The sequence below is a fragment of the Urocitellus parryii genome, unplaced genomic scaffold, assembly GCF_045843805.1.
Source record: "Urocitellus parryii isolate mUroPar1 unplaced genomic scaffold, mUroPar1.hap1 Scaffold_229, whole genome shotgun sequence".
Classification (NCBI taxonomy): Eukaryota; Metazoa; Chordata; class Mammalia; order Rodentia; family Sciuridae; genus Urocitellus; species Urocitellus parryii.
Window position 1 is genome coordinate 67,896 of NW_027552371.1, and position 24,445 is coordinate 92,340.

General features: G+C 46.1%; 1 protein-coding gene across 2 annotated transcripts in view; it reads right to left on the reverse strand.

Moving 5' to 3' along the window:
- The window catches only part of LOC144251814 (lymphocyte antigen 86-like), a 66,997-nt gene extending 55,749 nt beyond the window's left edge, over positions 1 to 11,248 (reverse strand). For both annotated transcript variants that reach the window (XM_077794528.1, XM_077794529.1), the window contains exon 1: positions 11,110 to 11,248. In XM_077794528.1, the coding sequence (XP_077650654.1) occupies positions 11,110 to 11,248 (139 nt within the window). The remainder of the gene's footprint in view (positions 1 to 11,109) is intronic.
- Between the last annotated feature and the right edge of the window lie 13,197 nt (positions 11,249 to 24,445).

The window sequence follows — 24,445 nt, forward strand, 5'->3', positions numbered from 1 at the left end:
GCTTAGGTATGTAGCACTCTTGGAGATTCTTGTGACGAAGCCACTTTGATACTAAGGAGGTTGATGGTAAAACTGACAGTGAGATGTTTCTTGGAGATTTGTATCAAGGTGAGAAGGGGTAGAGTGGGGGTAGCACAGAAAGGTGTAAACCCATGGCACTGCCCCCTCCTCTGTAGGAGAGACTGCCAGTTGGTGGCCCGAGTGTTGAGCCTGGCTTTCAGATCCACTTTGTGGGTCTAAACAATGTTTAAAAGCACTTAGCCTAGTTGCCACACGTGTAAATTGGGAAGTTGAGCTTGCAGATGAGGAACTCTAGGCTTCTTTTAAACAATTAGGACATGGGGCATCACTGACCCACTATCACACATGGAAATTCCATGGAGCGGAACAACAGACTGCCTCTAAAGAGGAGGTGAATGTTGTTGTCCCCGACATTTTATTTTGTTAAGTTGAAACTGATCCTCTTCATTCGTTACAAGTGCTCCTCGATGCGTGATGGGGCTAGGTCCCAATAAACCTATTGTAAGTTGAAATCTATGTAATGTCCCTCACCTATTGAAGTCACAGCTTAGCAACACAGCAGGGCATCTGGGGAGCCGTGGCTCACTGCCACCGCCAGCCTCACGAGGGAGTTACACATCTCAGATTGCCAGCCCGAGAAAAGATCCAGACTCAAAATTCAAAGTGTAGTTGTTACTGAATGTGCATTTATTTTGCACCATTACCAATGGCATTTGTGCCTTTGAAATGTGGGGGATGTGGTTTTGCAGAAAAGTATCTGTGGCTTCTCTCTCTTGCTCATTCTTCTGCTGTTGTTTTCTAGAATTCTGAAGGTCGAATTCCCAGGAGGCTGAGATCAGGTAGCATGCCCAGGCACCTCCTGTTCATCTCGTGGTGACTGACTTTAAAGCCTCAGATGGGTTTTTGTTGGGACAGTGGATGCAAGCCCATGCTTGGTTTAAGCACTGGTTCGAGCAAACCAAGAGTGACTGGCCGTTTTCTCCTTGAGTATATTTTGAAAATCTGAACACTCATTTACATACAAGTTGTCTTTTAACTTAGTCAAAACTGAAGCCAAGTGTGAGGTGGGAAAAACTCTAGAAAAATGACCTTTTTTGTCCACTCTGCAATCTATTTGGGCTCCAAGCAGTTCAGTGGAGGTCAGGGCTAGAAGCCTTGAAGCTCCCAGTACTTCCCCTTGGGAATCCCGTCCGTCCAGTGATGCAGACCTGAGGCAGATGATCTTCGTGGAGAGGGAGGGAGGATTTTGACATTTCTCTGATGGTGGAAGTTGGTGGTAGCAAGCTCCTTCACATATGGAGAAAAGACCAGAAGAATCAGGTCTGGCATCAAGCTTTCAAGCTTTAGGGTCCCAGGTCACCTGTAATACTTTCATCAACTGTCCCCTGCTGTGTTCTTCTGTTTACCGAAGGCTGTTAGCATCCTTAATGAAGCTCATATCACAGAATGCGGCAGCCTTTACTCTAAACAAGTGTTTGAACTTTCAATGCTTCATGAAAATGCAGTATTCTTTATCTGTGGTTTCACTTTCTACAGTTTTAGTTACCACCACAGTCCAAAATTATTAAATGAAAAATTTCAGAAATGAACAATTTATAATTTCTACATTTTCAGCCATTCTGAGTAGCATGAGCAAATCTCATGCCATCCTCCTCTACCCCACCTGAGACACAAATCATCAGTTTGTCCAGAGTATCCATGCTGTATATACTACCCACCTGTTAGTCACTTAGAAGCTGTCTTAGTTAGCAGGTCAACTGTGGCAGTACTCTAGTGTGCTTTTGTTCAAATTACTCTTATCTGACTTATTAAAGGGTCCAAAGCACAAAAGTAACAATGCTGGTAATTTTATGTGGCAGCAGATTTTTTTATCTACCTTATTAGTATTGTTGCTAATCTCTTACTGTGCCTGATTTATAAATTAAACCTTATCTTAGGCATGAATATGTTGGAAAAACATAGAATATAGGTTTTGATACAACCTACCATTTTAGGCATCCCCTGAGAGTCTTGGGAATTTGGATAAGAGGGGACTGCTATATGTCAATTCCACATGAAATCTGTATTAGTAGCAATCTTATGGAATTGTTGGACCTCAAAATTATAACCAAGCCCCATGGATCTTTTGTATACACACACAAAAAAAATCTTACAGGGTCCTGGGCAAGAGGGGTGTGTGAGTAAAACACCTCAAAAGAAGGACTGCCTAAAAAGGTCCTTTGCACTTTGGAGATGTGGGTATAAAGAAGGGGGCCTGGTTTTAGTTTACGTGGTATCCTTGACCTAAAACTGGATGAGTTCTCACGGTGGTTTTTATGCTTGAAGAGGAAGCAGAGCTTGCCTGGGAGGGTCCTCTGGGGCCCTGCCATTGGCTGGCCTTGCAACCACGGTTAGGACACACAGCCTCTTTAGCTCAGAGTTTTCTCTTCTGAACAAGGGGGGCCCTTGGGTTGAAGCCCTGAGGCTCCCTCTGGCCTGAACATTCTAAGGGAACCCCTAGCCTGCCCGAGGGAAGGGCCTGGCGGAATGCTGACCCCTCCTGCAGAACGCCAGGCTTGTGGGGAGATGAGTCACCAGACAGCAGCTTCTCCTCATACCTGAGTGTTTCATCAGAGGCCACAGACACACTCAGTCTGTCTCAGGGGACATCAAGCCAATACCCAGCAGCTGCCCTGGGTCCCTCACCCCATGTTGGGGCAGGCTTCCTTCTCCTCCAGAGCCACTGAGAACTATAACAGAACCAGCCACAGTCCTCCATGTCTACAGTGGCCATGGTCCTGTGTGACCTGCACCCTTCATCTGTGACAGGAGGGTGGACCGGTAGGATGCACTCTATCACCCCACCCTCTGCTGATGGGGTGACGGCACTAGCCATTCAAGACAGTTGCTGGGAATGGGAAGAAAGACAGTGTCTGGTTTTCTGAGTTCTGCAGGACCTCATCTCCTGTGACTCTGTCTCTCAGAATTACTTAGCAGGTGTGTCCAGGTGCTGACGGAAGGGAACTGGGTCACGTCTTAAGTACGAGATCCTTAGAATGAAGCCTCCTTCCCAGTTACTTGGACATTCGGGATGTTTTCATCCAGGTGGATAGACCAGAGAGAACTATGTGGTTTTTCTCTTTGTAAGTAAGGAGGAGTAAGGACAAAGAGTTGTGAAGGAACTCAACAGTCTTGGGAAGAACAGAACCCAAGGACCCATCAGCACAGGTGGTCCCACGGAACAACCTCAGTAGAAAGCCGGACCACAGTCAGATCCAGACCAGAAATCACATGGAATGTCCAAGTGGAAAGACAGGTCAGGACTGCGTCCTAAGATGGAGTTAGTGAAAAATGGTAAAGATGAGCCTGGATCATGCAGATGGAATCCATCCTCTCCTCTAAGTGATGCTTCTGATTATATGTGGATGGGGATCATGACAGGCATAAACTCAAGGATGTTTGCAGACCAAGGAGTAATAACAGGGGGGACAATGAGTTACAAGACGATGACCCAGCACAACAGAGAGAGCACATCATTTGAGGGAAAAGCACCGCAGTGGGGGAGCTTTGTAGAAGGAAGGGTCTTAAGGATCTAGTAGGCAGCATTAAGGAAAGAGATCTCAATTTGCTGATTGATCACTGAGTCCAGAATTCACTGAGGGTCACTCAAAACCCTCATCCTAGCTTGATCTGAGGCGATTAATCTTTATCTTTAGCCGTTCAGTAAAATGCTGAAATAAATGTCACCACATCTTTAAGAAGGTATAAAAGTTATAGGTAAGTATAAATATCAACATAAATATGCCAAGCAAATTAATGCGAATCATTGGAATCAATATTTTTTGAAGCAAAGTTGAGAAAAATATAAGTGGAACGATGGTGTGATGGCTTGTGTGTACTTTACTATTAAAGATTTGAAAGCATTTTAGAAAAATCTGCTGCATTAGGTGAATGCTTAAGATAATTCAATCACTGAATCTGTGGTCAAGTTACCCATCTGCAAAAAGTATATAATTTGTTGAATTAAAAAAAGTTTGGTTGTAGTAGGTGGCATTTAATTGTTTAAAGGGATAAATTGAAAATACAGTATAAGGAGAATAAATTGAGCACTGAAACAGAGAGAAACCCTTCGAATAAGAAAGAGCCCCACCGTGGGAAAGGATTCCAATGGTTAAGAGGCAAAGGGAATCCTGATGGCTCGATTTTGGATTTCTTACTGAGGCTTGGGCTGTTTGGAGCTCCCTGTGAGAAGGGAGATGGATGTCAGGTTTCAAATAAGGGAGCCCTTTGATAGCTCCCTGGGTGACCAGGCAGCCAGTGTGAATCTTCGGACGAAGAATTGTGCTTGGAAAGAAGACCAGGGGTTTCTGGGCTGGCAATGCTTCCCTTGGCAGTTGGGTTGGTTACCACTCACCTCTGTTCTAAAGGCGGAGAGGCCCTGGAGGGCTCACTGGCTAGGAATTTCAAGAAGGGCCACACAATGACGCTTTCCTGGATACCACACAGGCGCTGCCAAGGGCTGACATGCATGCTGCCTGCTGCCCATAAATCACCCGTTAGCCTCACACAGGCTAAGGCTTCCTGGTGGACCCCAGTGTACTTCTTCCGCGGCCCACTTGGTTTCCCCAGCACCCCAGAACAAAGCTACTGGTCAGGGACCTGGAATAGTCGCTCACAGGGTGTCCCAGAAAAAGAACAACTCCAGCCTACATGGCGTGTTGTTTCTGAGCCCATCACCCTTTTCTTTCAATGTAAACGCCCTTCTGTTGCTTGGTGTTGGAAGGAGCTGGGCACGGTCCCTGCGCTGTGTCTTCCCGCTGTTGTCTACAGTACAGATGACCTCTGCCAACTGCGTGCTCCTTAGTCACTGGGCTCCCAGTGCCTGCTGGACTCTGCCAGGTGCTCAAGCTGCACAAGCCCCACCTGGGCAGTGTGGGCTCCTTCACCTTTGCTCACCTGGCCCTCGATGGCCCTCTTGCATCCTCCTCCTGTAGGCTTGGGTCTGAGCAGTGCCCAGGATTACCAACACCGGCTGCTGCTTGGGATTGTGCTGTGTTGCAGCTTTACAAAAAGAGCTGCCAGTCTGGAGGACAGCCCTCCCTCTTCCTTTCCTCTCCAAAGAGTCTCCTCCTAACCGATGAACAGAGCTAGCTGCCCACAGGGGTCTCAGCTGGAGATTGGAAAGAACAGCATTTCAGAAGATAGTTCTTGCCTGCCCAAGAGGTCTCTCTAGAACCACCGACTTTTGGCCTTTTCTCCTCTTTAGGTCTCTATTCTCCAGATTACTCAGCCTCTCCTTTACAAAGTGCTTAGGAGAGTTAACACTGCTTTTTGGCTGCAAAATGGTCACCACCAAATGGAAACCAGGAGTATCCATCCAGGTGACTGGGCCCCACCAACACACACCTACAGCAATTCACTTTCAACTAGCATTTAAAATACCTGGATGTCGATATTGACACCTTGTGTTTCTTTTATCAACTTCCTGTCTTTAAATTTGAACCCAAAATCTTGTCCCGCTTGAAGCAGCCTACTGTTCAGTCCTGTATACCCAAAGCTATCACTTTGGAACTGCATCTCTATCTCTGTGGCTATGTGTCTATTTTTTCCTTAATTGTACAGTTTTATAGCCCTATTAATCTGGGAAAATAAGAGATAAATTGCTTTCTGTATGCAGTATTTGAAGGCATGACTACATAGCCTGTGATTTTTTAAAATGTTGTTTCTTTGCTCCATTTACTTCAGAATTATTAGGTTCTTAGGAAAAATGGTTTAAGATTTTTTTTTTCTATGAGCATTTTATCAATATGCCTTGTTCATTGTTTTTTGTGGTCAGGTCCTTTGCAGTTCACTCTCTATTTTGGAGGAAATGTTGCCAGCATTGTTTTGCATTCTTCAAGTCTGATTAGTTGTCCTGTTTGACCACCAGGATGGATCGATTATGCAGGTCCAAGTGACCTGATATAGACTTTGTAATTAAGGGACTTTTTGAAGGTCGGGTAGACCCCGTAGCAACCTTCAGCAACACAGGAAGCCTAGGCAGGAAGTGTGGACAAAGTTGATTGCTTTCAAGGACAGAAGAGCAGGTGTCAATGGCTATTTGAAGCATGATGACCAGAAGCCATGGTAACCTGACTCTGGAAACTCCCAGGGGCTGGCCAGGTCCCATAGGGTTCACCCACAACAGTTTCCCCTCTGGTCCCCGCTCACCAACTACTGCACAGAGGAAGCCATTGTCGGTTGTGGGAAATGGGCTTCCAGATGAAATAAACACGCCAACGGCACAGGGCGCTCTGACTGCGGTAAACACTGCTTTTAATAATTAGAGAATGGCCCTTCGTTTGACTCTTTGAATTGGGAGATGGCATTTCCAGATACCACCTGACAGCAGAAGAGAACTTGGTCCTTGTGGCTAAAAAGAGCAGAGGGGGAGGTCCCGCCCTGCGGCTGCTGCAGGCTCCCAGTGGATGCTGGAGAGGGAGGAGCCCAACCCGCCCAGCCCTGAATCGCTGGGCACGGAGTCAGAACTCGTAGGTTCAATGTCATGGCTCAGTTTGGCCTCTTTATTTCCATACTCACTAGGCATATGCCTCAGTTTCTACATCCAGAACATGGAGATAAACATCCTGCTTACCTCAAAGGGCTGCTCATAAGGGTTAAACTGAGGCTTACAAAGGGAGGGAGTTTGTTAAATTTTAAACTGACGTTTAAAACAGAGAAATTATTATGACAATGATTCTCTGAAAGGAATCCTACAATTTTCTTGTACTTATGGTGCCTATTAAAAGGGCACTAATCTCATACCTGCAGCTCCACCCTTGTGACCTAATCATCTCCCCCAGATCTTGACTCCTAATGCCATCACCTCGGGGGTTAGGATTTAACAGGAATTGCGGGGAGACACAAGCATTCAGTTCCTAGCACCTTCCCTGACTCTTCCCCACACCCTGCGTCTCCCACGGCTGCCAACTTCCTCCTCTAATCTTATGTATTTCAGTAATCGAATTCACATCTTGGTGTCCCAGGGGCCTTGGAGAAGTCGATATACTGGTGCGCATTTGTCCCCGGGTTTGTTGTATTATTTGACAATTAAACAAAGAAGATGCTTTTGTTTTCTGATGGAGACAGTGACTTTTTGACTTCCTTCTGCTTTTTCAGAAAAAATTTTGCTCACTTCCTGATTGGTATCCAGAGCCCAGAAACTGCACACGCAGCTCCTTCTTTCTCAAGGATTTTTGTAGTATTCAGAACAGACCTTACTCTCCTCCCTGCTCCTGACACATGGAAGTTACAGGATGAAAAGAGAAGCCCGAATCCTAGGAAACAATGGCTCCTTTGTTTTGTCAGACAGCCCTCCCACTTCTGGCCCCACCATGAGATCTAGAAGTCTCCATTGAGCGCTTGGGAGGTCTGGACTTCACAGAAGTGTGGCCTTTGCCCTGTGACATCCATGCCCAGGGCTCGGGTGCTGCCCCCTTCTGGGCAGGGAGATGTCACCACTCAGGCCTGAACCAAAATGGCTGTCAGGTACACCCGACCCTGCAGAAGGTTCCAGAACATAGCTTGCCCTTCGACGGACCCAAAAGTCTACCAAAGAGCTCCCCTGATACTCAGGCTGTGGAAATGATGTTAACTCACACTCTCATGGTGTCTTTCCAGAATTATTATTCTCCCTGGCTACGCACCCTATTTCTAGCCACAAATAGCTTCTGTTTCAATATCCATGCTCCTATTCACTCTCCAAAGGATCTTTCCAAAATTCAACCTCCTCATTGCTAAAGGGAGGGAACCCATCCTGGTCTTGGGGCTCTGCCCACATTTCCTGCCTCATTTCTCACCCCTGCCTAGTGCCTACAGCCCTTCCTCATCTTTCTGAATGCTAAACCAGTTCAAGCCGTTGTCTCCCTGCCTTCCTATGTGCTGTTCTATGTGACCAAGTTCTCCTCCCCTGTCCCCTCTCTGTTCCATCTTGCCTACTGGACAAGCTCTAGCCAGCAGGGGCATTCAGAGAACAGGCTCTGGAGTCAGACAGGCTGGGGATGCATTTGTTTTAATTCCACAAATATTTGTTCAATGTCTTGTCTTCTCTGTGCCCCTAGGGGTGTGATTCCACCACTCTTAGCTGTGTGGCCTCCGAAAAGTTAGCTGACATCTCTAAACCTCAGTTTCCATGTTTGTGAGAAGGATGCCTACAAAGCACTTAGCATGATCCCTGATGCATATAAGCAAACCTCCAATGAATATGAGATGTGACCACTGCTATATTTTTTCATTTGCTAAATTTCAACTTAAGTTTAATGAATTCTTCTTGGACAGCACCAACCTGACACTCTTCTGAACACCCTGACCCCTGGTACACCATGCCTGCTTCTGTGGCAGCCCTTCCTTCATACAAAGGATTCATTGCCTGATCCTCCCATGGCTCCTGGATGAGGACTGCATGTCCCCCTGTGGCGATCAGGTTGTGTCCTGCTCCGAATGACTCTTGGACGCAGAGAACATCTGTTTTCAGGCTGTGCCTGAACCTGAGTCATACTATTTTCTCAAGCAGTAATTTGCCGTGAGCTACCCCATTTGGAGTTCAAGTGCCAAGGTCGAATGATTCCACACCTTGTTTGTGCAAGTCAACAACTACCACCTGCCCCGCACCCCCTAAGGCACAAATTGATAGATAATGTATACATGCCAACTGACCACACCAAACCCAGGCGTACCCAGACATGTGGGCATCCCAAATCACAGCAGTCACATGGGACATGGGAATCTATCAACCCCACCAAATGAGAACCCTTCCCTCAAGACATAAAAGGAGGAGTCCTCCACCCCGAGACTGTGCATGGTAGCTCCTTGACCCTGTCACCTGGTCACTCATCATAGCCTTGTCCAGATAGATTGCCACCATGAGGGACCTGCAATTTCCTGTCCCTACTGGGCTTCAGCAAGTGTGGTTTCTCCTGCTTGCAAAGACCACACAGAGCCGGCTCCAAGCTGACACCCCAGGGACACTTGACACTTGACTGAAACTGCCGTCCATCTGGACCCTCTGCTTGGACAATTCTGAGGAATTGGTTAAAATCCTTATCTGACCACCTACAGTGGGCTTTTGGCTCCATTGCATCCTGTAAGCCAGCGGCCACTTTGACCCTTTCTTAGTCTTTCTGTGACCTATTTATCTATATCATCATGTAAAGTGCATGTGACTTGAGTGTTTAGATATTAGAAATTAAGATGGGAATAAAAAAAAAAACAAACTTGTGTTTGCCTGGCTTGTGACAACCAGGTGACCCACAAGTATTCCTCTGTCAGAGATGAAAGTGGTGTCGCCTGTGAATTTATTATTCAATAGATTCTGACACTGTGGAGAGACACAAGGTGTTTCATCTACGTTAATGACACAGCACACTCCTGACACCTCCATTCCTTTATTCCCAGAGCCGAGAGCAGGGCTTGTACCTGAGGTTTAATGGCTCCGCGGAGTAGCTCCCCTCCCTCCCACGGCGGGGAGTCACACCCCAGATCTTCAGACTATAGGTCCTAGTTCTTTCCCTGATGTCCCCAGTCCTCATGCCTCTGGTGACAGTGATTTGGCAGTAGTGGCTATAGTCTGAAAGGTAACAACTTTTTATATGATGATGAAACATTCAGAAGACACATTCTGACCACTCTGGGCATCTCCAGTCTTGCTATTATTCTACATCTTACACGGACAGGATACCAACGATCCAGGGTCCCATTGCCATTGGAAACAAGAGGGACTGGATCAGCACCTGCACCATGAATTGTGTCTGCCCTGAATCATGTGCTGGGTCCTAACTCCCGTCCTCAGAATGTGACTGGTTTGAACTGGGGGTCTTTAAAGAGGTGGTTAAGTTTAAATGAAGCTTAATCCAATCTGACTGGTGTCCTTCTAAGAGGAGGAGATCAGGACACAGTGACACATGGAGGAGGGAAGCCCACATGTGGACAGACACAGGGAGTGGACAGCTGTCTGCAAGGCAGGGGGAGAGGCCTCAGGAGAACCAACCCTGCCCACACCTTCACCTCACACCTGCAGCCCCCAGAACTCTGAGGCAATGGTGTCCTGATGTTAAAGTCACTAAGTGGGTGATACTTTGCAGCCTTGGGGACTGAGACACACCCCAGTGGGGCGGTTCAGACATGTTACTCATTGGACCTTGACCTTCCTGTGGGAGGGCTGGTTTGGCCACTGGGGGACGCCCAGTCTCCCTCTCCTGTCTGTGCTGCCGTAACAGAACAGCACACACGGGGCCATTTGTAAGACAGAGATTCTTGGCTTATTGTCTGGAGTCTGGGAAGCCCAAGGTCCAGGGTCCAGGGGACTTCTTGCTGTGTCATAACGCAGCAGAGCGACAAAGGGGTCGGGGAGACCAGATCTATTCTTCTGTCACTCCCCTCCTCCTGGATTCCTGGATAATGACGCCGATCTGTGATTCAGTGGGTCAGACCCTGATAGCGTCATCTCTCATTTTGTCCTGTCTCCCAACACAGCTGCACCTGGGAAGAAGTTTCCCACACATGACGTCTGCAAGGCCCCTTCAAACCAAGGCCCTTTCATGATCCTTAGCTCTAGAGAAACCCCTGCATCCACAGCTTCTCTCACAGAGCTTGCTGATTAAGATGGATGATCGATGGTGCCCCAGGGGGCAGCTCTGGAAGTTCTAGAGGCGGATGGGGATCTTGGGGTAACTTGCAAACTAAACATACTGGAAGGTGAGCCCAGGTGCACAACCTGGGGGGCGGGGGGAAGCCTCTCGGAGGCATCTTTTCCTAATTTTCCGTGGGTGAGGTTCCATGATTTGGAAGACCCATTGGTCATTTTGTTCTTTGGGGGCTCCTGGGTTTTGCTGGTGAACTGCTGCAACTCGATGCTTGGTTTCTTCTACTCGCTCTGGGTCATTCTCACCAGGCTCTCTTCCCTCCACCCCTCCTTCTCCCATGGGCTCCCAGTCGCCCCTGCAGACTCACTGCAGCTGGAGAAAGTGGCTGGTCCCCCTCTCCCTTCACCCCACACCCACTGAGCCCTTAAACAGCCCACAGCAGGAGGCCTGCTCTCCCCGTAAACACAGGTGGACATTTGAAAGAACTCACCGCAGCTCTGGTAGAACACCCCCAAGCCCTCGTTCCTGCAGGCCACGTGTGTGGGCCACATTTCCCCTCTGCCCCCGTGGCCTCCGCCGCTGGGAGAAATCAGAGTCCAGACCAGGAGGGCAGCCGCGAGACCGTTCATGGCGAGGGCCTGTGTGTGTGACCAACAGAAAACCCACAGGCCCAGTAAAAGGGCCCCAGAGGCTCTTCCTCTCCTCTGACGAAGGGAGAGGCCTGTTGGGTTTCACTTCTCAAATCTCAGGCTCCTGAGAGCGCACTGTGAGAGCAGGAGGTGAAGTCCATTCCCGGGGGGCCACGGGCACTTGGGTGGTCAGGATGAGGCTGGTCGGGGTCTGGCATCCAGGGGATGTTGACTTTCTGTTTTCTCAGGGAGCAGACCAGCCAGGGATGCCTGGCATTGTGCCTGGGGTCCTTCAAAACGGCCCTCCTTAGCGTCCCCAGCCCCAGGTGGAGTTGTAAACCCAGGAACGATAAACCACAGGCCTCCACGTGTTTCCCATCAGGAGCTCCCGGCCTCTGGAGGATCCCGATGTGGGCCGTGGGCCCGGGATCTGGCTGGGACCAGCAGGGAGCACTGGGCATTTTGAGGGCTGCAGACTGATATCTGGAATTTGGAATGAGGCTTTGCCTTATTGGCATTTTGCTTTCTCTGGTTTGGGCTCCATTGTTGGGTTTAGGATCTCAGCCCTCCATTGTCCAGTTGAAGAGAATAGGACCTGGCTTTGGGAGCAGCAGACGTGGGCTCCGGGAGTGTTGGGGGGAAAGTCAGGGCTGTGCTGTTTGTGGGTTTGGCCTGGTGGGGGGAACCTGCAGGGCGGGGATGCAGGGTGTTCCTTCTAAGTCTGGCTTAATTGGCTGGTCCTTGTTGGGATCATGAATGTGATAGGCATCCTGCTCTCTTTTCAAAGCCAAGATCATCTTATCCTTCCTCCATGTACCTCCGTTACCCTGCCCGGATAGCAAAGTTCTTCAACCTTGATGCCTCCATGCCCAGCTCCACCTTCGTTTAAGAGAACCGGAGACAGGGGCAAGGCCCGCGGAAGTCAGGAGCAACAGAGGACACTCTTTCCCCAGGGAGGGCAGGCATTTCTTCTAGTGCACTAGGAAAGTCGACTCTTTCTTCCAGTGGCGAAATAAGAACTAAAGTCACCTTAAAACTGCTTTTGACCAGGCACGGTGGCACACACCTGTCATCCCAGTGGCTTGGGAGGCTGAGGCAGGAGGATCGTGAGTTCAAAGCCAGCCTCAGCAAAAAGGAGACATTTAGCAACTCAGTAAAGACCCTCTAAATAAATAAGGGCTGGAGATGTGGCTCAAGGGTTGAGTGCCCCTGAGTTCAATCCTCGGTACCAAAACAAAACAAAACAACAACAAAATCCTCCCAAAACAACTGCTTTTGGTAGTAGGTGGAGATTTAATCACCAATGAAGAAAAACAAACATATTGAATTTATTGGTGAGTAGTTGGAGTTTTTAGGGAGATATTAAAGAGTAGTTATTTGGGGAAGGGACACGCCTGGACTGATATTTTAAAGGTACCTGTGTGCAAATAAGTTCAGTGATGGTGGTCTTCAACAGTGGTCCTTACAGTGGTCTGGGGAGACAACAGCACTGGCTTCCTTGGGCGCTTGTTAGAAGAGCACCTTCTGGGCTCCATGTAAGACATGCTGAGTGGGAAACTGTGCGAGGGCCCAGTGCTCCAGGAAGGTCTGACGCGGGTTCAAGTTTAGGTAAAAACTGGCTTTGACAGAACCCAAGGAGAAAGCTGAGTCCCGAGGAGAGGTGGTCAGTTGCTCTAGAAGGAAACAAGCTAGCCCCATGCTGTGATTCAGTGCTTCCCCAGATCTTCAAGATTAACCCTTGGAAGCCTGGTCTTCAGTGCGGTGACGTTGGGAGGTGGTGTGGGACCACTAAGAGGTGGGGCTTAGTGGAAAGTAATTAGGTCAAGGAGGTAACTGCCCTCCAAAGGAATTAATTAGTTTTCATGGGAACCTGAAAGTAATTAGGTCAAGGAGGTCACTGCCCTCCAAAGGAATTAATTAGTTTTCATGGGAACCTGGTTCACTCTCCAGAGAGGGTTCTCATAAAAGAAGAAGCAGACCCTTCCCTGGTCTTTCCCTTTTATTTCACGGTGTGATTGCTCCCTCTTGCATGTGCTCCTGCCATGATGCCACTCACCATGCTATTATGTAGCCTAGGGGGTCCTTACTAGAGCCAGTACTGTGCTTTTTGGATTTGTGGCCTCCAAAACTATAAGTTAAATAAACCTTTTTACTTATAACTTACCAAGCCTCAGTTATTTTGTTACAGTTATGGAAAAAGGACTAATACACTCCACATAGTCCCAGTGAGGGGAGGTCAGCAGTGCTCTGAGCAAGATCTCAGGAAGTGAGCATCTAGCCATGGGCCTTTGTGGAAGTGTTGTATCCACAGTAAGTCCAGAATAGGAACAAATAAGCTTTCCCTTGGGATAACTGCATGTTCTAGGAATTGTTGAGTTAGCTCTGAACATGTGAATTAGGAGAGCAATTAAGGATAAGATCTTCCTTTCTTGTAGATTATGGCATGACCAATCCCAGTGGAAGGACCCTGGAGTGCAGGGTAGGGAGTAACATCCTGATTGAAAGCGGTGGGCAGCAGGGGCAGGAATGCTGCCTTAGTCTATTCTGACTACCACAATGAAGGACCATAGACTAGATGGCTTAAACAAGAACAATCACTTCTCACAGTTCTGAGGCACCAGCCGTGGTGTGTGGTGAGGACCCACTTCCTGGTTCAGATAGCGCCTTCTCCTCTCAGGGTAGAGCAGTCGGGGATCTCTAGGGTCTCTTTTATAAAGGTATCAATCCCAGTCTCTTCCCCCAGGACCCAATCACCTCCCCAAAAGCCCATCTCCTCACACAATCCCATCACCTTGGGGTAGAATTCTAGCAAACACTGTAGAAAGCATGTAATCTGAGGACAGGGCCTTAGATTTTTATTAATCAGCAGACTCCACACTGAAGAGAATCTAATCCAAGGGACTGGAATTCAGAAATATTCAATATGGCCATTCAGAGACCCAGTGGAACAGTGTTCTCAGACACAAACAAGCATCAGTGTCAGCCGCAGGGCCTATTAACACACCAACTGCTTTCCCTGCCCCAGAGCTTCTGATTCAGCAGGTATGAGGAAGGGCCTAAGCACATGTGTTTCTAAAAATGTTCCCTGGTGCTGATCTGGTGTTGCTGGTCTGCGGCTGCACCCGGAGAACACTTCGCTTTGGGTTATAGGACTTGATCTGTTATAGAATGTACTATCTATCTATCTATCTATCTATCTATCCATCCATGTATATATACTTTATTTTATTTTTAAATATATTATTTTTAATTGATGTAATAATTATACATAGCTTTGGGGGTACCATGTGCCATGTCAGTACATGTATACACTGTGTAATGATGAGATCAGGGTAATTTGCATGTCCATTACCTCGTGGACATTTATCACTTTGTGCTGGGGATGTTCAAAATCCTCCCTACTAGCTATCTTGCAGAAAAATACAACTAATTGATGTCAGCCATCCATTACCCTACTGTGCTGTAGAGCATGGGAGTTGTTCCTCCTATCCACTGTGCCCTGGACATGTGAGCCATCCTCTCTCTGTCCCCCAACCCCTCCCATGTTCTGGTAACTATTCATCTACTCTCTATTTCTGTAAGATCAGCTTTTTAGCTTCTGCATATGAGTAAGAACATGTGGTGTTTATTATTCTGCACCTGGCTTGTTTCACTTAACACAATGTCCTCCAGGTCCATCCGGGCTGCTGCAAATGGTGGAATCCCATTCTTTTTTATGGCAGAGTAAGATTCCATTGGAAATGTATAATTTTAAAAAATCTTCTTAATAAAAGATTATTTTGTTATATTATAGCTGTAAGTTTAAATAGCATGTAGCATATTCACAGGGAAAAAAGGAGTAAGCTATTTATTTTTTTCTAAGGAATTCGACTTATTTGTTCTGTTTCCTGAGAACCAGGGTTTGACTGAAATCCCTAGGTATGGCCCATCTTCAGGAATCAATTCCTAATGATACCTTGAGTTCTTCAACCAGAAGCTTTACAAACACAACAAAAAAATTCCTTGAGAATGTCTTGTTCCCTAACTATGAATAAAATTAGAATCCATTTATGATATTTGACCAAATATATCGTCAGGCTCTGACACGGACTTCTGATGCCTTAGCAAGGTGTGGCTAAAGAAGCTGTGTCCCTGGTCTCACCCAGATCCATCTTCTACGTGGACCATCCCCTTCCTGCATCTCAGACTTGGCTTTTCCCATGGAAGTCAGGTTGGTGATGGTCTTTCTTTTCTTGCAGAGTAAGAACGTTAACAGAAAGAGTGTCCTTCAGAAGGGACTCTTGTGTTGAAGAGACTTGGAGAGTGAAAGGTGTGACTCAGAGCAGGAGTCCCACCATGAAGGTGCCTAAGGATGAGCCTTCTCCACATGAAAAAGTGTTACAGAGGGAGAGGGAGAAAAGTAAGGAGTGGAGGGAAGAAGGGGGAAGGGAGTTGTCAAAGGTTGCTGCAGGGTGGGGTGAAGCCCCTGTCTGCAGGTAGGATGAAGCAAAGGTGTTTGAAGAACAGATTCTAGATTGTTTGCTGTGTAATACGCAGCGTGACAACTGTCTGAGAATTACGTCCCTGGGGATTCTGTGTGTGTGTGCATGTGTGTGTAAGGGGAAGATGTTCATGTTTGCATTGGTGTGATGTGCAACACAGGGTTCTGGAAATACAGGCCCCTTGGGAAAGTGGTTCAACTTCAGTGGGCGTCAGACTTCCCCAGGACGTGGAAGGAGGTTCAGGCCAGCAGAGGGCAAGTAGCCGGCTGCTTTTTAACACCAAGCGTTGATGATAGAGCTCTTTGCCTCCACGGGCAGTTGTGCCTTCACCGTTATCTGTGTTCAGCTGTGGCCTCCTCTGCGCATCCCCCTCGGGTGTGCAAGCTGTTGGGTGCTGCACAATAGTGTTTCCGTCCACACACACTGCTCACGGGATGGTGGGCAGCAGCAGCCTCACGCATCTCAACACGTCTCCCGATGGCATCATTTTGTCTTGTGCTTGGTTTCTCCCCAGGCCCTTCTGTTCATCATGGCCCCTAAGCAGACGAAATCCATGGCTAATGCACCAGCAAGAGGCCATCTTGAGCAATTAACCTGGAAATGAAATTAAAACTGGAAAGGACCCTGAGGGGGAAGGTCACGGATGTCACGTTCTTGCTCACCAGTCAGGGGCACCCCATCCCAACATAGCTAAGATCTCGAAAAACTAGAACAAAGTGTCAGGAACGGTGGAAAGTTGTGCTTCCCTGCAGGCCATAGGCTAACAAAACTGCAAGAGGGCCCTGTACCAGAGGCGGAGAAGCTTCTAGCACCACCACGGATTGACGACCAGACGCAGGAGTGCATCCCTGTTGGCACCACGCCAATCATGGCCAAAGCAAAAAGGTTGTTTTCAGTGTCTGAATGAGGCTGAACTCGGGGATGAGTTTTGAATCTACTGCTGGTTTCGATGACTCAGGGATCCTCACTGGAGGAGCGGTGGACCTGGGAACGCTCTTGTGAAGGCTGCTGAAGAATTTTGGACTAAGAATTCCAGGTCAGCCGAGGGTGGAAGAGGTCTGCTTGCCAGAGCGAACCTCCAGTGCCGTCTAGGTCTGCGTAAGTGCACTCTGTGATAGTCACACCACGACTAAACCGCTCAGGACACGTTTCTCAGATCATGTCCCCATCGTGGGGGACTCTGTGGTAGGCAACAGTTTCTCCTGGGCTCCTTTGCCCTGTGACTGTCTCTGCAGAAAGGAGGCGACTTCCCATGACCCACACAGTTTAGCAGCCCTCGCGGGTGCCTGCTGATGGGACAGTTATCTCAACGCCTTCTATTACGTGGGCTCTGTTCCGATCTTGTAGAACTGTGAAGATCTTGTCCTCCTGAACCTTTCCTCAGAGTCTCTCCCACAGCCTCTCAGACTCCTGGGATCCACCCATGGAAAGTGCAAGATGCCCACAAAGTCCCCTGGGCTCTTGACGTCACCTATCCCATGTATGTATCTGAGAAATGTGCAGAAAACTGCCACCTGCTTTCTCTACACGTGGGGGGAAAAAGTCATCTGTTTGTTGACTTGCCTCAAATCCATTCAATTATTTATTCGACAAATATTAAGCAGCTACAATCCCAAGCCCCAGGAACTCACCAGAACCAAGTCCTCATTTTTACAGAGCTTTCCTTCTATGGGAAGCAATATCAATAAACAAATTTGTTTAGCACAATTGTTTAATAAAAGAAAAGAGACTTTGCTGGTTGAAAAATTGTTTGTATTCCACACAGAAAATTGGACTGAGTTTACTGAAATATTTTCAACAGACTCTTGCTTACAGGCAATAAACTTAAATTTTTTCTTTTTTAACCCCAGACCAGTAGCTCATCAGGATTTTCCAACATTGTTTTCTGCCATGAACAAACTGTGGCAGGCTTATCTGATACGCTACTGTCTTCCCATCTTCTTGTTGTTAGTCCATTTGTTATCATTATTAATGTTTAATTATTTCAGGGACATAATATACAGAGCATTTGGCTTCTCAATGGGTCTATAAATTCTATGATAAACAACAAACAGAAATGATTTCTGTTGGAGGAGCACGTTTGCCAGGCCAAGAAGAGGTGGGCCCGCTATAGATCAGTCTGATCAATTTTCCAATGACTTCAAGGGCAAAAACAATTGCAATAGCTGATCAAAGTAGAAGAAACTGCTCTGAGTTCAGGGAAGAGAGGTTGTTTAGGTCAGCTCTTTCCTCGCCGTGACCCAAAGAAATGACAAGAACAATATTGAGGAGAAAAAATTTATCTGGGGCTCATGGTTTCAGAGGTCTCAGTCCATAGACAGCCAACTTTATCGCTCTGGGCGTGAGGTGGTAGGATATCGTGGAGGAAAACAGCTCAGGACACGGCAATAAGGAAGCAAGGAGAGAGAGAGAGAGAGAGAGAGAGAGAGAGAGAGAGAGAGAGAGAGAGAGCGCTTTGCCCTCCTGAGGCAAAATATGAACCCCAAAGTCACATCCCCAGTGACAGGATCTCCTCCAGCACACCCTACTCGTCTACAGTTAATCCACATCAGTGGATTAATCCACTGATGAGATCAAGGCTCTCGTCACTCAATCATTTCGCCTTTGAACGTTCTTTCATTGTTTAATACATGAGTTTTGGGGTGACACCGTGTATTTAAACCATGACCGAGGTATAATCTGAAAGGGCTGATGCTCACTGTATAAAAATCCTCTACAGCATGGGACACATTGACTACTTACAGCGAAAATCCTGCGGCTCCTATTAAGATTGTGTTCAAGATTCCATTTGGATAAAATGGAAGTGATTTCAATACACTAAAGAAAAGCATTAGGGGTGAAACCAGACATGTAGCCCAAAATGGGAAGAATTATTTCATTTTTCATGTCATGTGAAGAAGGAGCTCAATCCTTAGAGCTAGACCCCCAGGCTCTGGCTTTGGTGTGCACCTCCCACTCCAGGCTCCAGAATTCCCAGTTGTCACTGTGAAGTCAGCACTCGTCACATTGGAGCCAGATTATTGGAGAGCATGTTCGGCTGGACAGACAGGTTGGAAGGTCGGAATCAAAGGACTTATTCTTAGGATCAGATGCTTGGGATTCTGTCCTTCCTTCTTCTCTTTCTGCCTCCTTCCCTCCTACCTCCCTCTCCCTGCCCCTCTCTTTGAGCTGTAGATGGTACCCGGGAGTTTGAACGTGGTAAGCAGGTGCTCTGCCAGTGAGCTACACCCCATAACCTCTGTGGATTTTCTTGACCACTGGTGGCAGCTGCTGAATCCACCTAGAACTCTTCTGAAAAGGTCTCGTGGAGAGCTTTCTAGTCCCTGGATAGTAAACCCAACCCACAGTAATTTTGACACATAAATAATAATCTTCAAAGTAGCCTGTATTTTTTCTCTTTGGTCATGTATAAGAATAGCCAAAATGTACCAAGCCCAGTTATGTGCCAGCCGTTCTTTAAATGTGTACACACACACACACACACACACACACACACTCTCCCTTACACAATTAATCCCCACAACAACAACCTCAAAAGGTGGATACAGCTCCATAAATCACTCCTCCCACACTACTTTTTCTGCAACTCTGAAATCCCAAAGCCCTGAAAGAGAAAAGGTTTTCTTTTAAGTCAATTCTTTGGATGAAAAAATGCCATCTAGACTGATGATAATTTTTTTCTAGTTTTAATATAGCCCACCTAGGTGAACCTTAATTTGTTTCACTGCAAAAATATTCACGGGGTTGATTAGTATGCATTGGGGCCTGTACCAGACACAATGGTGGTGGGATGAAATGCAGACTCTATGACCTCTCTAAAATCAAGAAATTTAGAAATCCTAATTTCTGAAACCCAAAGATAACATTTTAGGGATTCTGGGCCTTTTGTGTTGTGATCCTCATTCTCTGGTTGAGGAAATTGAGGTAGCTTGTGATTTATCCAAGATCCTACATGTGGTGGGGTCATTGGTTGGACATATAGTTTCCAGAGCCCAAGTTCTTGACCTCGGAGAAATGTCCTCTTTACAACTTGCTTATTGAGGCTTGCTTATCTTCCCCCCTGGTGATATCAGAGCAAAATATGCCCCTTCTTGGACACTATTGGGACTTGGCCCATGTAGCTGCAAGGAGCAGGCTTGTCCTAGGCTTCTGTCCATCATATGGAGTGGACAAATTGTAGTATTGCTCAGGAAATGGGTTTGGTGGTCAGATAGGTCTGGGCTAAATCTTGGCTCTACTCTGTGTAATTGGCCGGTCTCATGATCTCCCTGAATATTAATTTACATAGCTATGGAAAAGTCCATAGTAATCAATAAATGGAAACTGTATTAATATTTTTATTTTTAGATGGAACCAGATAATGGTAGCTGCCTTGAGGCCTGAAGCGTCTCAGTCCTCTAGTTTGCAGGCTCTGGTCATCAGCTAATGCTGGATTGTGGACACTGTGGCAAATGACTAAGTGGACGGGCCTCTAGACGATGCCTAAGGATCTTCTCATGAGCATTGCAAAATGACAATGAAAAACTGGGCTCTGAAAGAGAAGAGAGAATCCTTGGAGGGTGGGACGACATGACCAGCCCACGAAGAAGCCAATAAACGGCACCTTTTTCCAATCTCCACTGGGCACTGGTGAAGCAGAGGGTCAGAGAGTTCATGGTAAACTGCTTAATATTCAGATACTGAGCTCTTCCTTTGCATCATGAATATGTCCGTTCCAGCTGTAAGGCTATCAGAAAATAATGAGGAACAAAACACTTGGTGCTTCTCATGGCTGTGACTTCTACACTCGCCTGCAACTTCATTGTTTTTTTTTTAAAGTCCCCAGCTCCAAGTTGTCACTTCTTGCCCCTGTTACAGCAGTTGAAGTGCAACATTGGAGACTTCTCATTAGGGGAGTCAAAGATGAAGTCACTGAAAATAATTTGTTTCTCATAAATTACAATGAAAGGGAAGGTGACTGAGTGAGGATCTCTCTTCCCACCTGTGTGTTTGGGCAGCCCTCTGCCGGCTCCCCAAACAGGGGTCCTCATGGTCTCCTGGCCTCTGACAGGGCCCCTCTGAATTCCATTCTCCAGCCCACACTCAGCGTTATGGTGTTGGACTGTGAATCTGCTGAGGGATGTCCTACCAATGCCCATCAGTGTGATCCCCCGACTGTGCCTGTCAGGCCCTTGTAGATCTGTCCCTCCATCTCCAGCTTCTGACCCAGCACTCCAGTCTTGCCGGCCTGTTTTCTCCTGTCCCAGAATCACTAGCACATGCCTGGGGATGCTCGGAGCCGCTCCCGGGTCATGATGCTGACACTTCCACGAGAGCCGGGTTTCATTCTTGCTTCCCGGAGACAGCTGCTCTGCTGTGTCTGGGAGACCCCTCTAAATTCAGCTTGGGACCCTACCTCCTCACAGCACTGCTCCTGATCGATCATTCAGTTGGGGGTCACTGCTATGTTTTGAATGTTGGTCCCTAAGGATTCATGTATTAGAAACTTAATCCCCCCCCCCAAAATAGGATAATGGTATTTGGAATGGGGACCACTGGAAGGTGATTGGGTCCTGAGGTTTCTCGTGCATCAAATGGTCCATTTATGGATTCATAAAAATATAAGGTGGTGGCTTTGTTATAAAGCAGCCTTGCACTGTGTCACTATGTGATGCTCTTTGCCACGTTATGCTGTGCCATGCTAAGAAGAAGGCCCTTCCCCCACAAATGACACCATGTTCTTAGCCTTCCTAGCTTCCAGAACTGTAAGAAATAAACTACCTTTTTTTTTTTTAACAAATTGCCCAGTCTCATGCTTTATTACAGCAGCAACAACAACAACAACAAACTAAGTCAGACTTCTCCATAGTATAGCAGGGAGTCTTTCTCTTCCTTGTTTTTCTTTTCTGCTTTTTCTTCTATGCCCAGTGCCTAGCACATGCTAAGGACTCAGTAAGATATTTTAGATTGAATGGATGAAATCCAGAGGATAGTGGGTCCCAACAAGCTCATCCTGGGCTGCGGGACTCCTAGACTCAGGGGCTATCACAAGTCAGGTAAAGCAAGGGCTTTCTCTCAACTTTCTCAAGAAATTAACAAAGTGTTGTCATCTTTTTCAAAAGCAAAGCCCAGTTTCTCATTTTTCTTTTTGCTTCTCGTTGTTAAAGTAATATATTTTAATCGAAGAACCATTGGAACATGCAGGCCAACTCTCCCCTGTGGGACCGGGAAGTTGGAAGAAAGGGGAAAAAATCATCACCAGTAATCTCGGTACCTGGAGGTCACTACTGTTGTCACTTCGTGAAATGTCCTTTCAATCACACACATACACACACATTGCATGAACTGTACAGTAACATTTGACATTGCTCACATTGGTCCTTTAGAATTTTTTGATTCTATAACTTTTAATGACTGATGCTGTAATATACTACTCTATGGATGGACCATGATCTATTTAATCAGTTTTTACTTTTGACCTTGTAGACAGTTGTTATAATAATGTAATAGAAGATAATTATAGAGTGAATTGTCTAATCGTTACATTTTGGTTTGGCCATGATTATTTCCTCAGGGTAAATCCTAAAAGCAAAATGCTTAGTAAAAAGAATTACCAAAATTTTCAGGCTTTTGATACATGCAATTATATTTTTTTCAATTATATTGAGCAATTTCACAATGTTATCAGCAGTTAGGCATTATTATTTAAAAGATTTTTGGTCAATTTAGCAGACAAACATTGGTTTCTCCTTATACTTTTAAAAGTTTCTTTTAGCAATAATACAATAGGATTTTTTTGCATTATTATTTCTGTTTATTTGTCGTTTTTCCTTTGCTCATTCTTGCACATGGTAATGCCTCATTTTCTATTATGATACCAAATTTGAATGAAAGAAATGGAAACTAAGAGACTAGTTAAGATGGATGAAGACCTTCATGAAAATTCCTTTCCACAAACATTATTGTCACCTCACTTTTTCCTGGTGCTCTTTATCCTTGACTAAATTGTTATCATCTGGTGCAGGTAAAGAAAGTCCCGCTATGAGATTTTTTTTTGAGACTTGAGTTTACTCTCAGGATGATGCAGACTATCAGTAAAACACAGTGTGTATAATATATACATAAAAACAAAAATAATACCTGACATAAGATATTGTATTTGTCCTGGTCATTTCCCTGTATTTGCACAGGATTAGCGGAGAAGTTGTGGGCTTATTTCTTCAGCTGTGTCCCTTGTCCGTGTGAACACATTCTGGACAGCTGCTATTGTTATAACTGCAACTCAGAGGACTTGGTCCCTTTGGGAGGCTCTGGGTGTGTGTTAAGAGCAATTGGAAATGTGGGGCCAGTTTCTTAACCTTTGAGCAAATAGGCAATGCTGATGTTCCCAAATGCTTTCTTCCAAGTCTCCACCAGTGAAGGGACATTGGGAAGGAAAAGACTGCCAAAGGTCGTGGAGACCAGCAATCCGTGTCTGCGTTCTGGTCCCACCACTGATGGCTGTGTGACCTTGGCCAGCCAGACTCTTGTGTGAAAAGCGAAGCTTCATTTGACAAGTTTCAGGTTTGAAAACAAGATCCGATTGAGCACAGATGGAAAATGCTTTCTGTGGATCTGACACTCACATCCTGGTAGCCCTCATTAGGAGACAAACAGTTCTTTTGAAAAAGAATGCCAATGGAAAAAAAATATATATAACAAAAGCACTCTGGTTTCTAACCATTTCAAACAAGTTTCAGAAGATTTGAGCTTCTTGGTAATCAGGTAGATAACTGTTCTTTTAAGTTAAATAAGAATAATTGACTACCTACTCATTGGTACTGATTATTGGACAGAATAGCTGGGTCAGAAAAATATCCACTTTTTTTTTCAGGCTGCTTGGTTGTGGTGTTTTCTCAAGGAAAAAAGATTATGAAGTATAATAGGAACATCTGCATAGAGACACTTATGTTTTTACCCTTGTGCTTTGCTTGTCTCTTAGCTTCCGTTTCATGGTAGCCACTTAGGTATCCGTCAGATATTATACGTCTGCCTTCCCTACTGAGGGAAAAACCTTGTCATTAGCTCTTGAATTCTTACTGTTCTGAATGACATCTGGTCTTTAGAGCTAGAGAACTGAACAACAATGATAATAAAAAAAAAATCAGTATATTTTTACATGGACTTGAGATAGGTATGGTGTCATACTTGTCATTTAGACGAGGAAGCGGAAATTTAGAGAATTAAGTCATTTGTCCAAGGTCTTATAATGGCAGAACTATGACTCAAGTGTGAGAGCAATATCCAAATCCCTTTTCTTCACTACAGCAAAATATTGCCCCAAGTAAACAAATAGAAGAATCAATGAGCTACAGGATCAAAGGGTACATGCAGGAGGAAGAAGACGGCTTCTTGTCCAAGCTCACAAAGCGTGTGACTGGTGGGTTTGGGACTCAGACTCTTTCTATCACTCCCACCCACTTGTCCACGGTTCTCATGCCCTGTCCCGGCTGGAAGTGACAAAAGATTACTTGATCTTACCTGGGAATGTGAGTTCTCCTATCTATCCTTTGTCTTTTAGTTTCCTGCCTTCTTCAGGATTATTAATACAGTAGGTAGAGTTTCTCTGTTGCATGTCATCTCCTCTATTGACGTTTTTGTGATGCCTCCTGTTTCCTGTTGCTAGTTGTTGACTCAGGGCTGTGCTGCCATTGGTATAGCTGTAAGGAGCGCTGGCACTTGAAATACGACTAAAAGA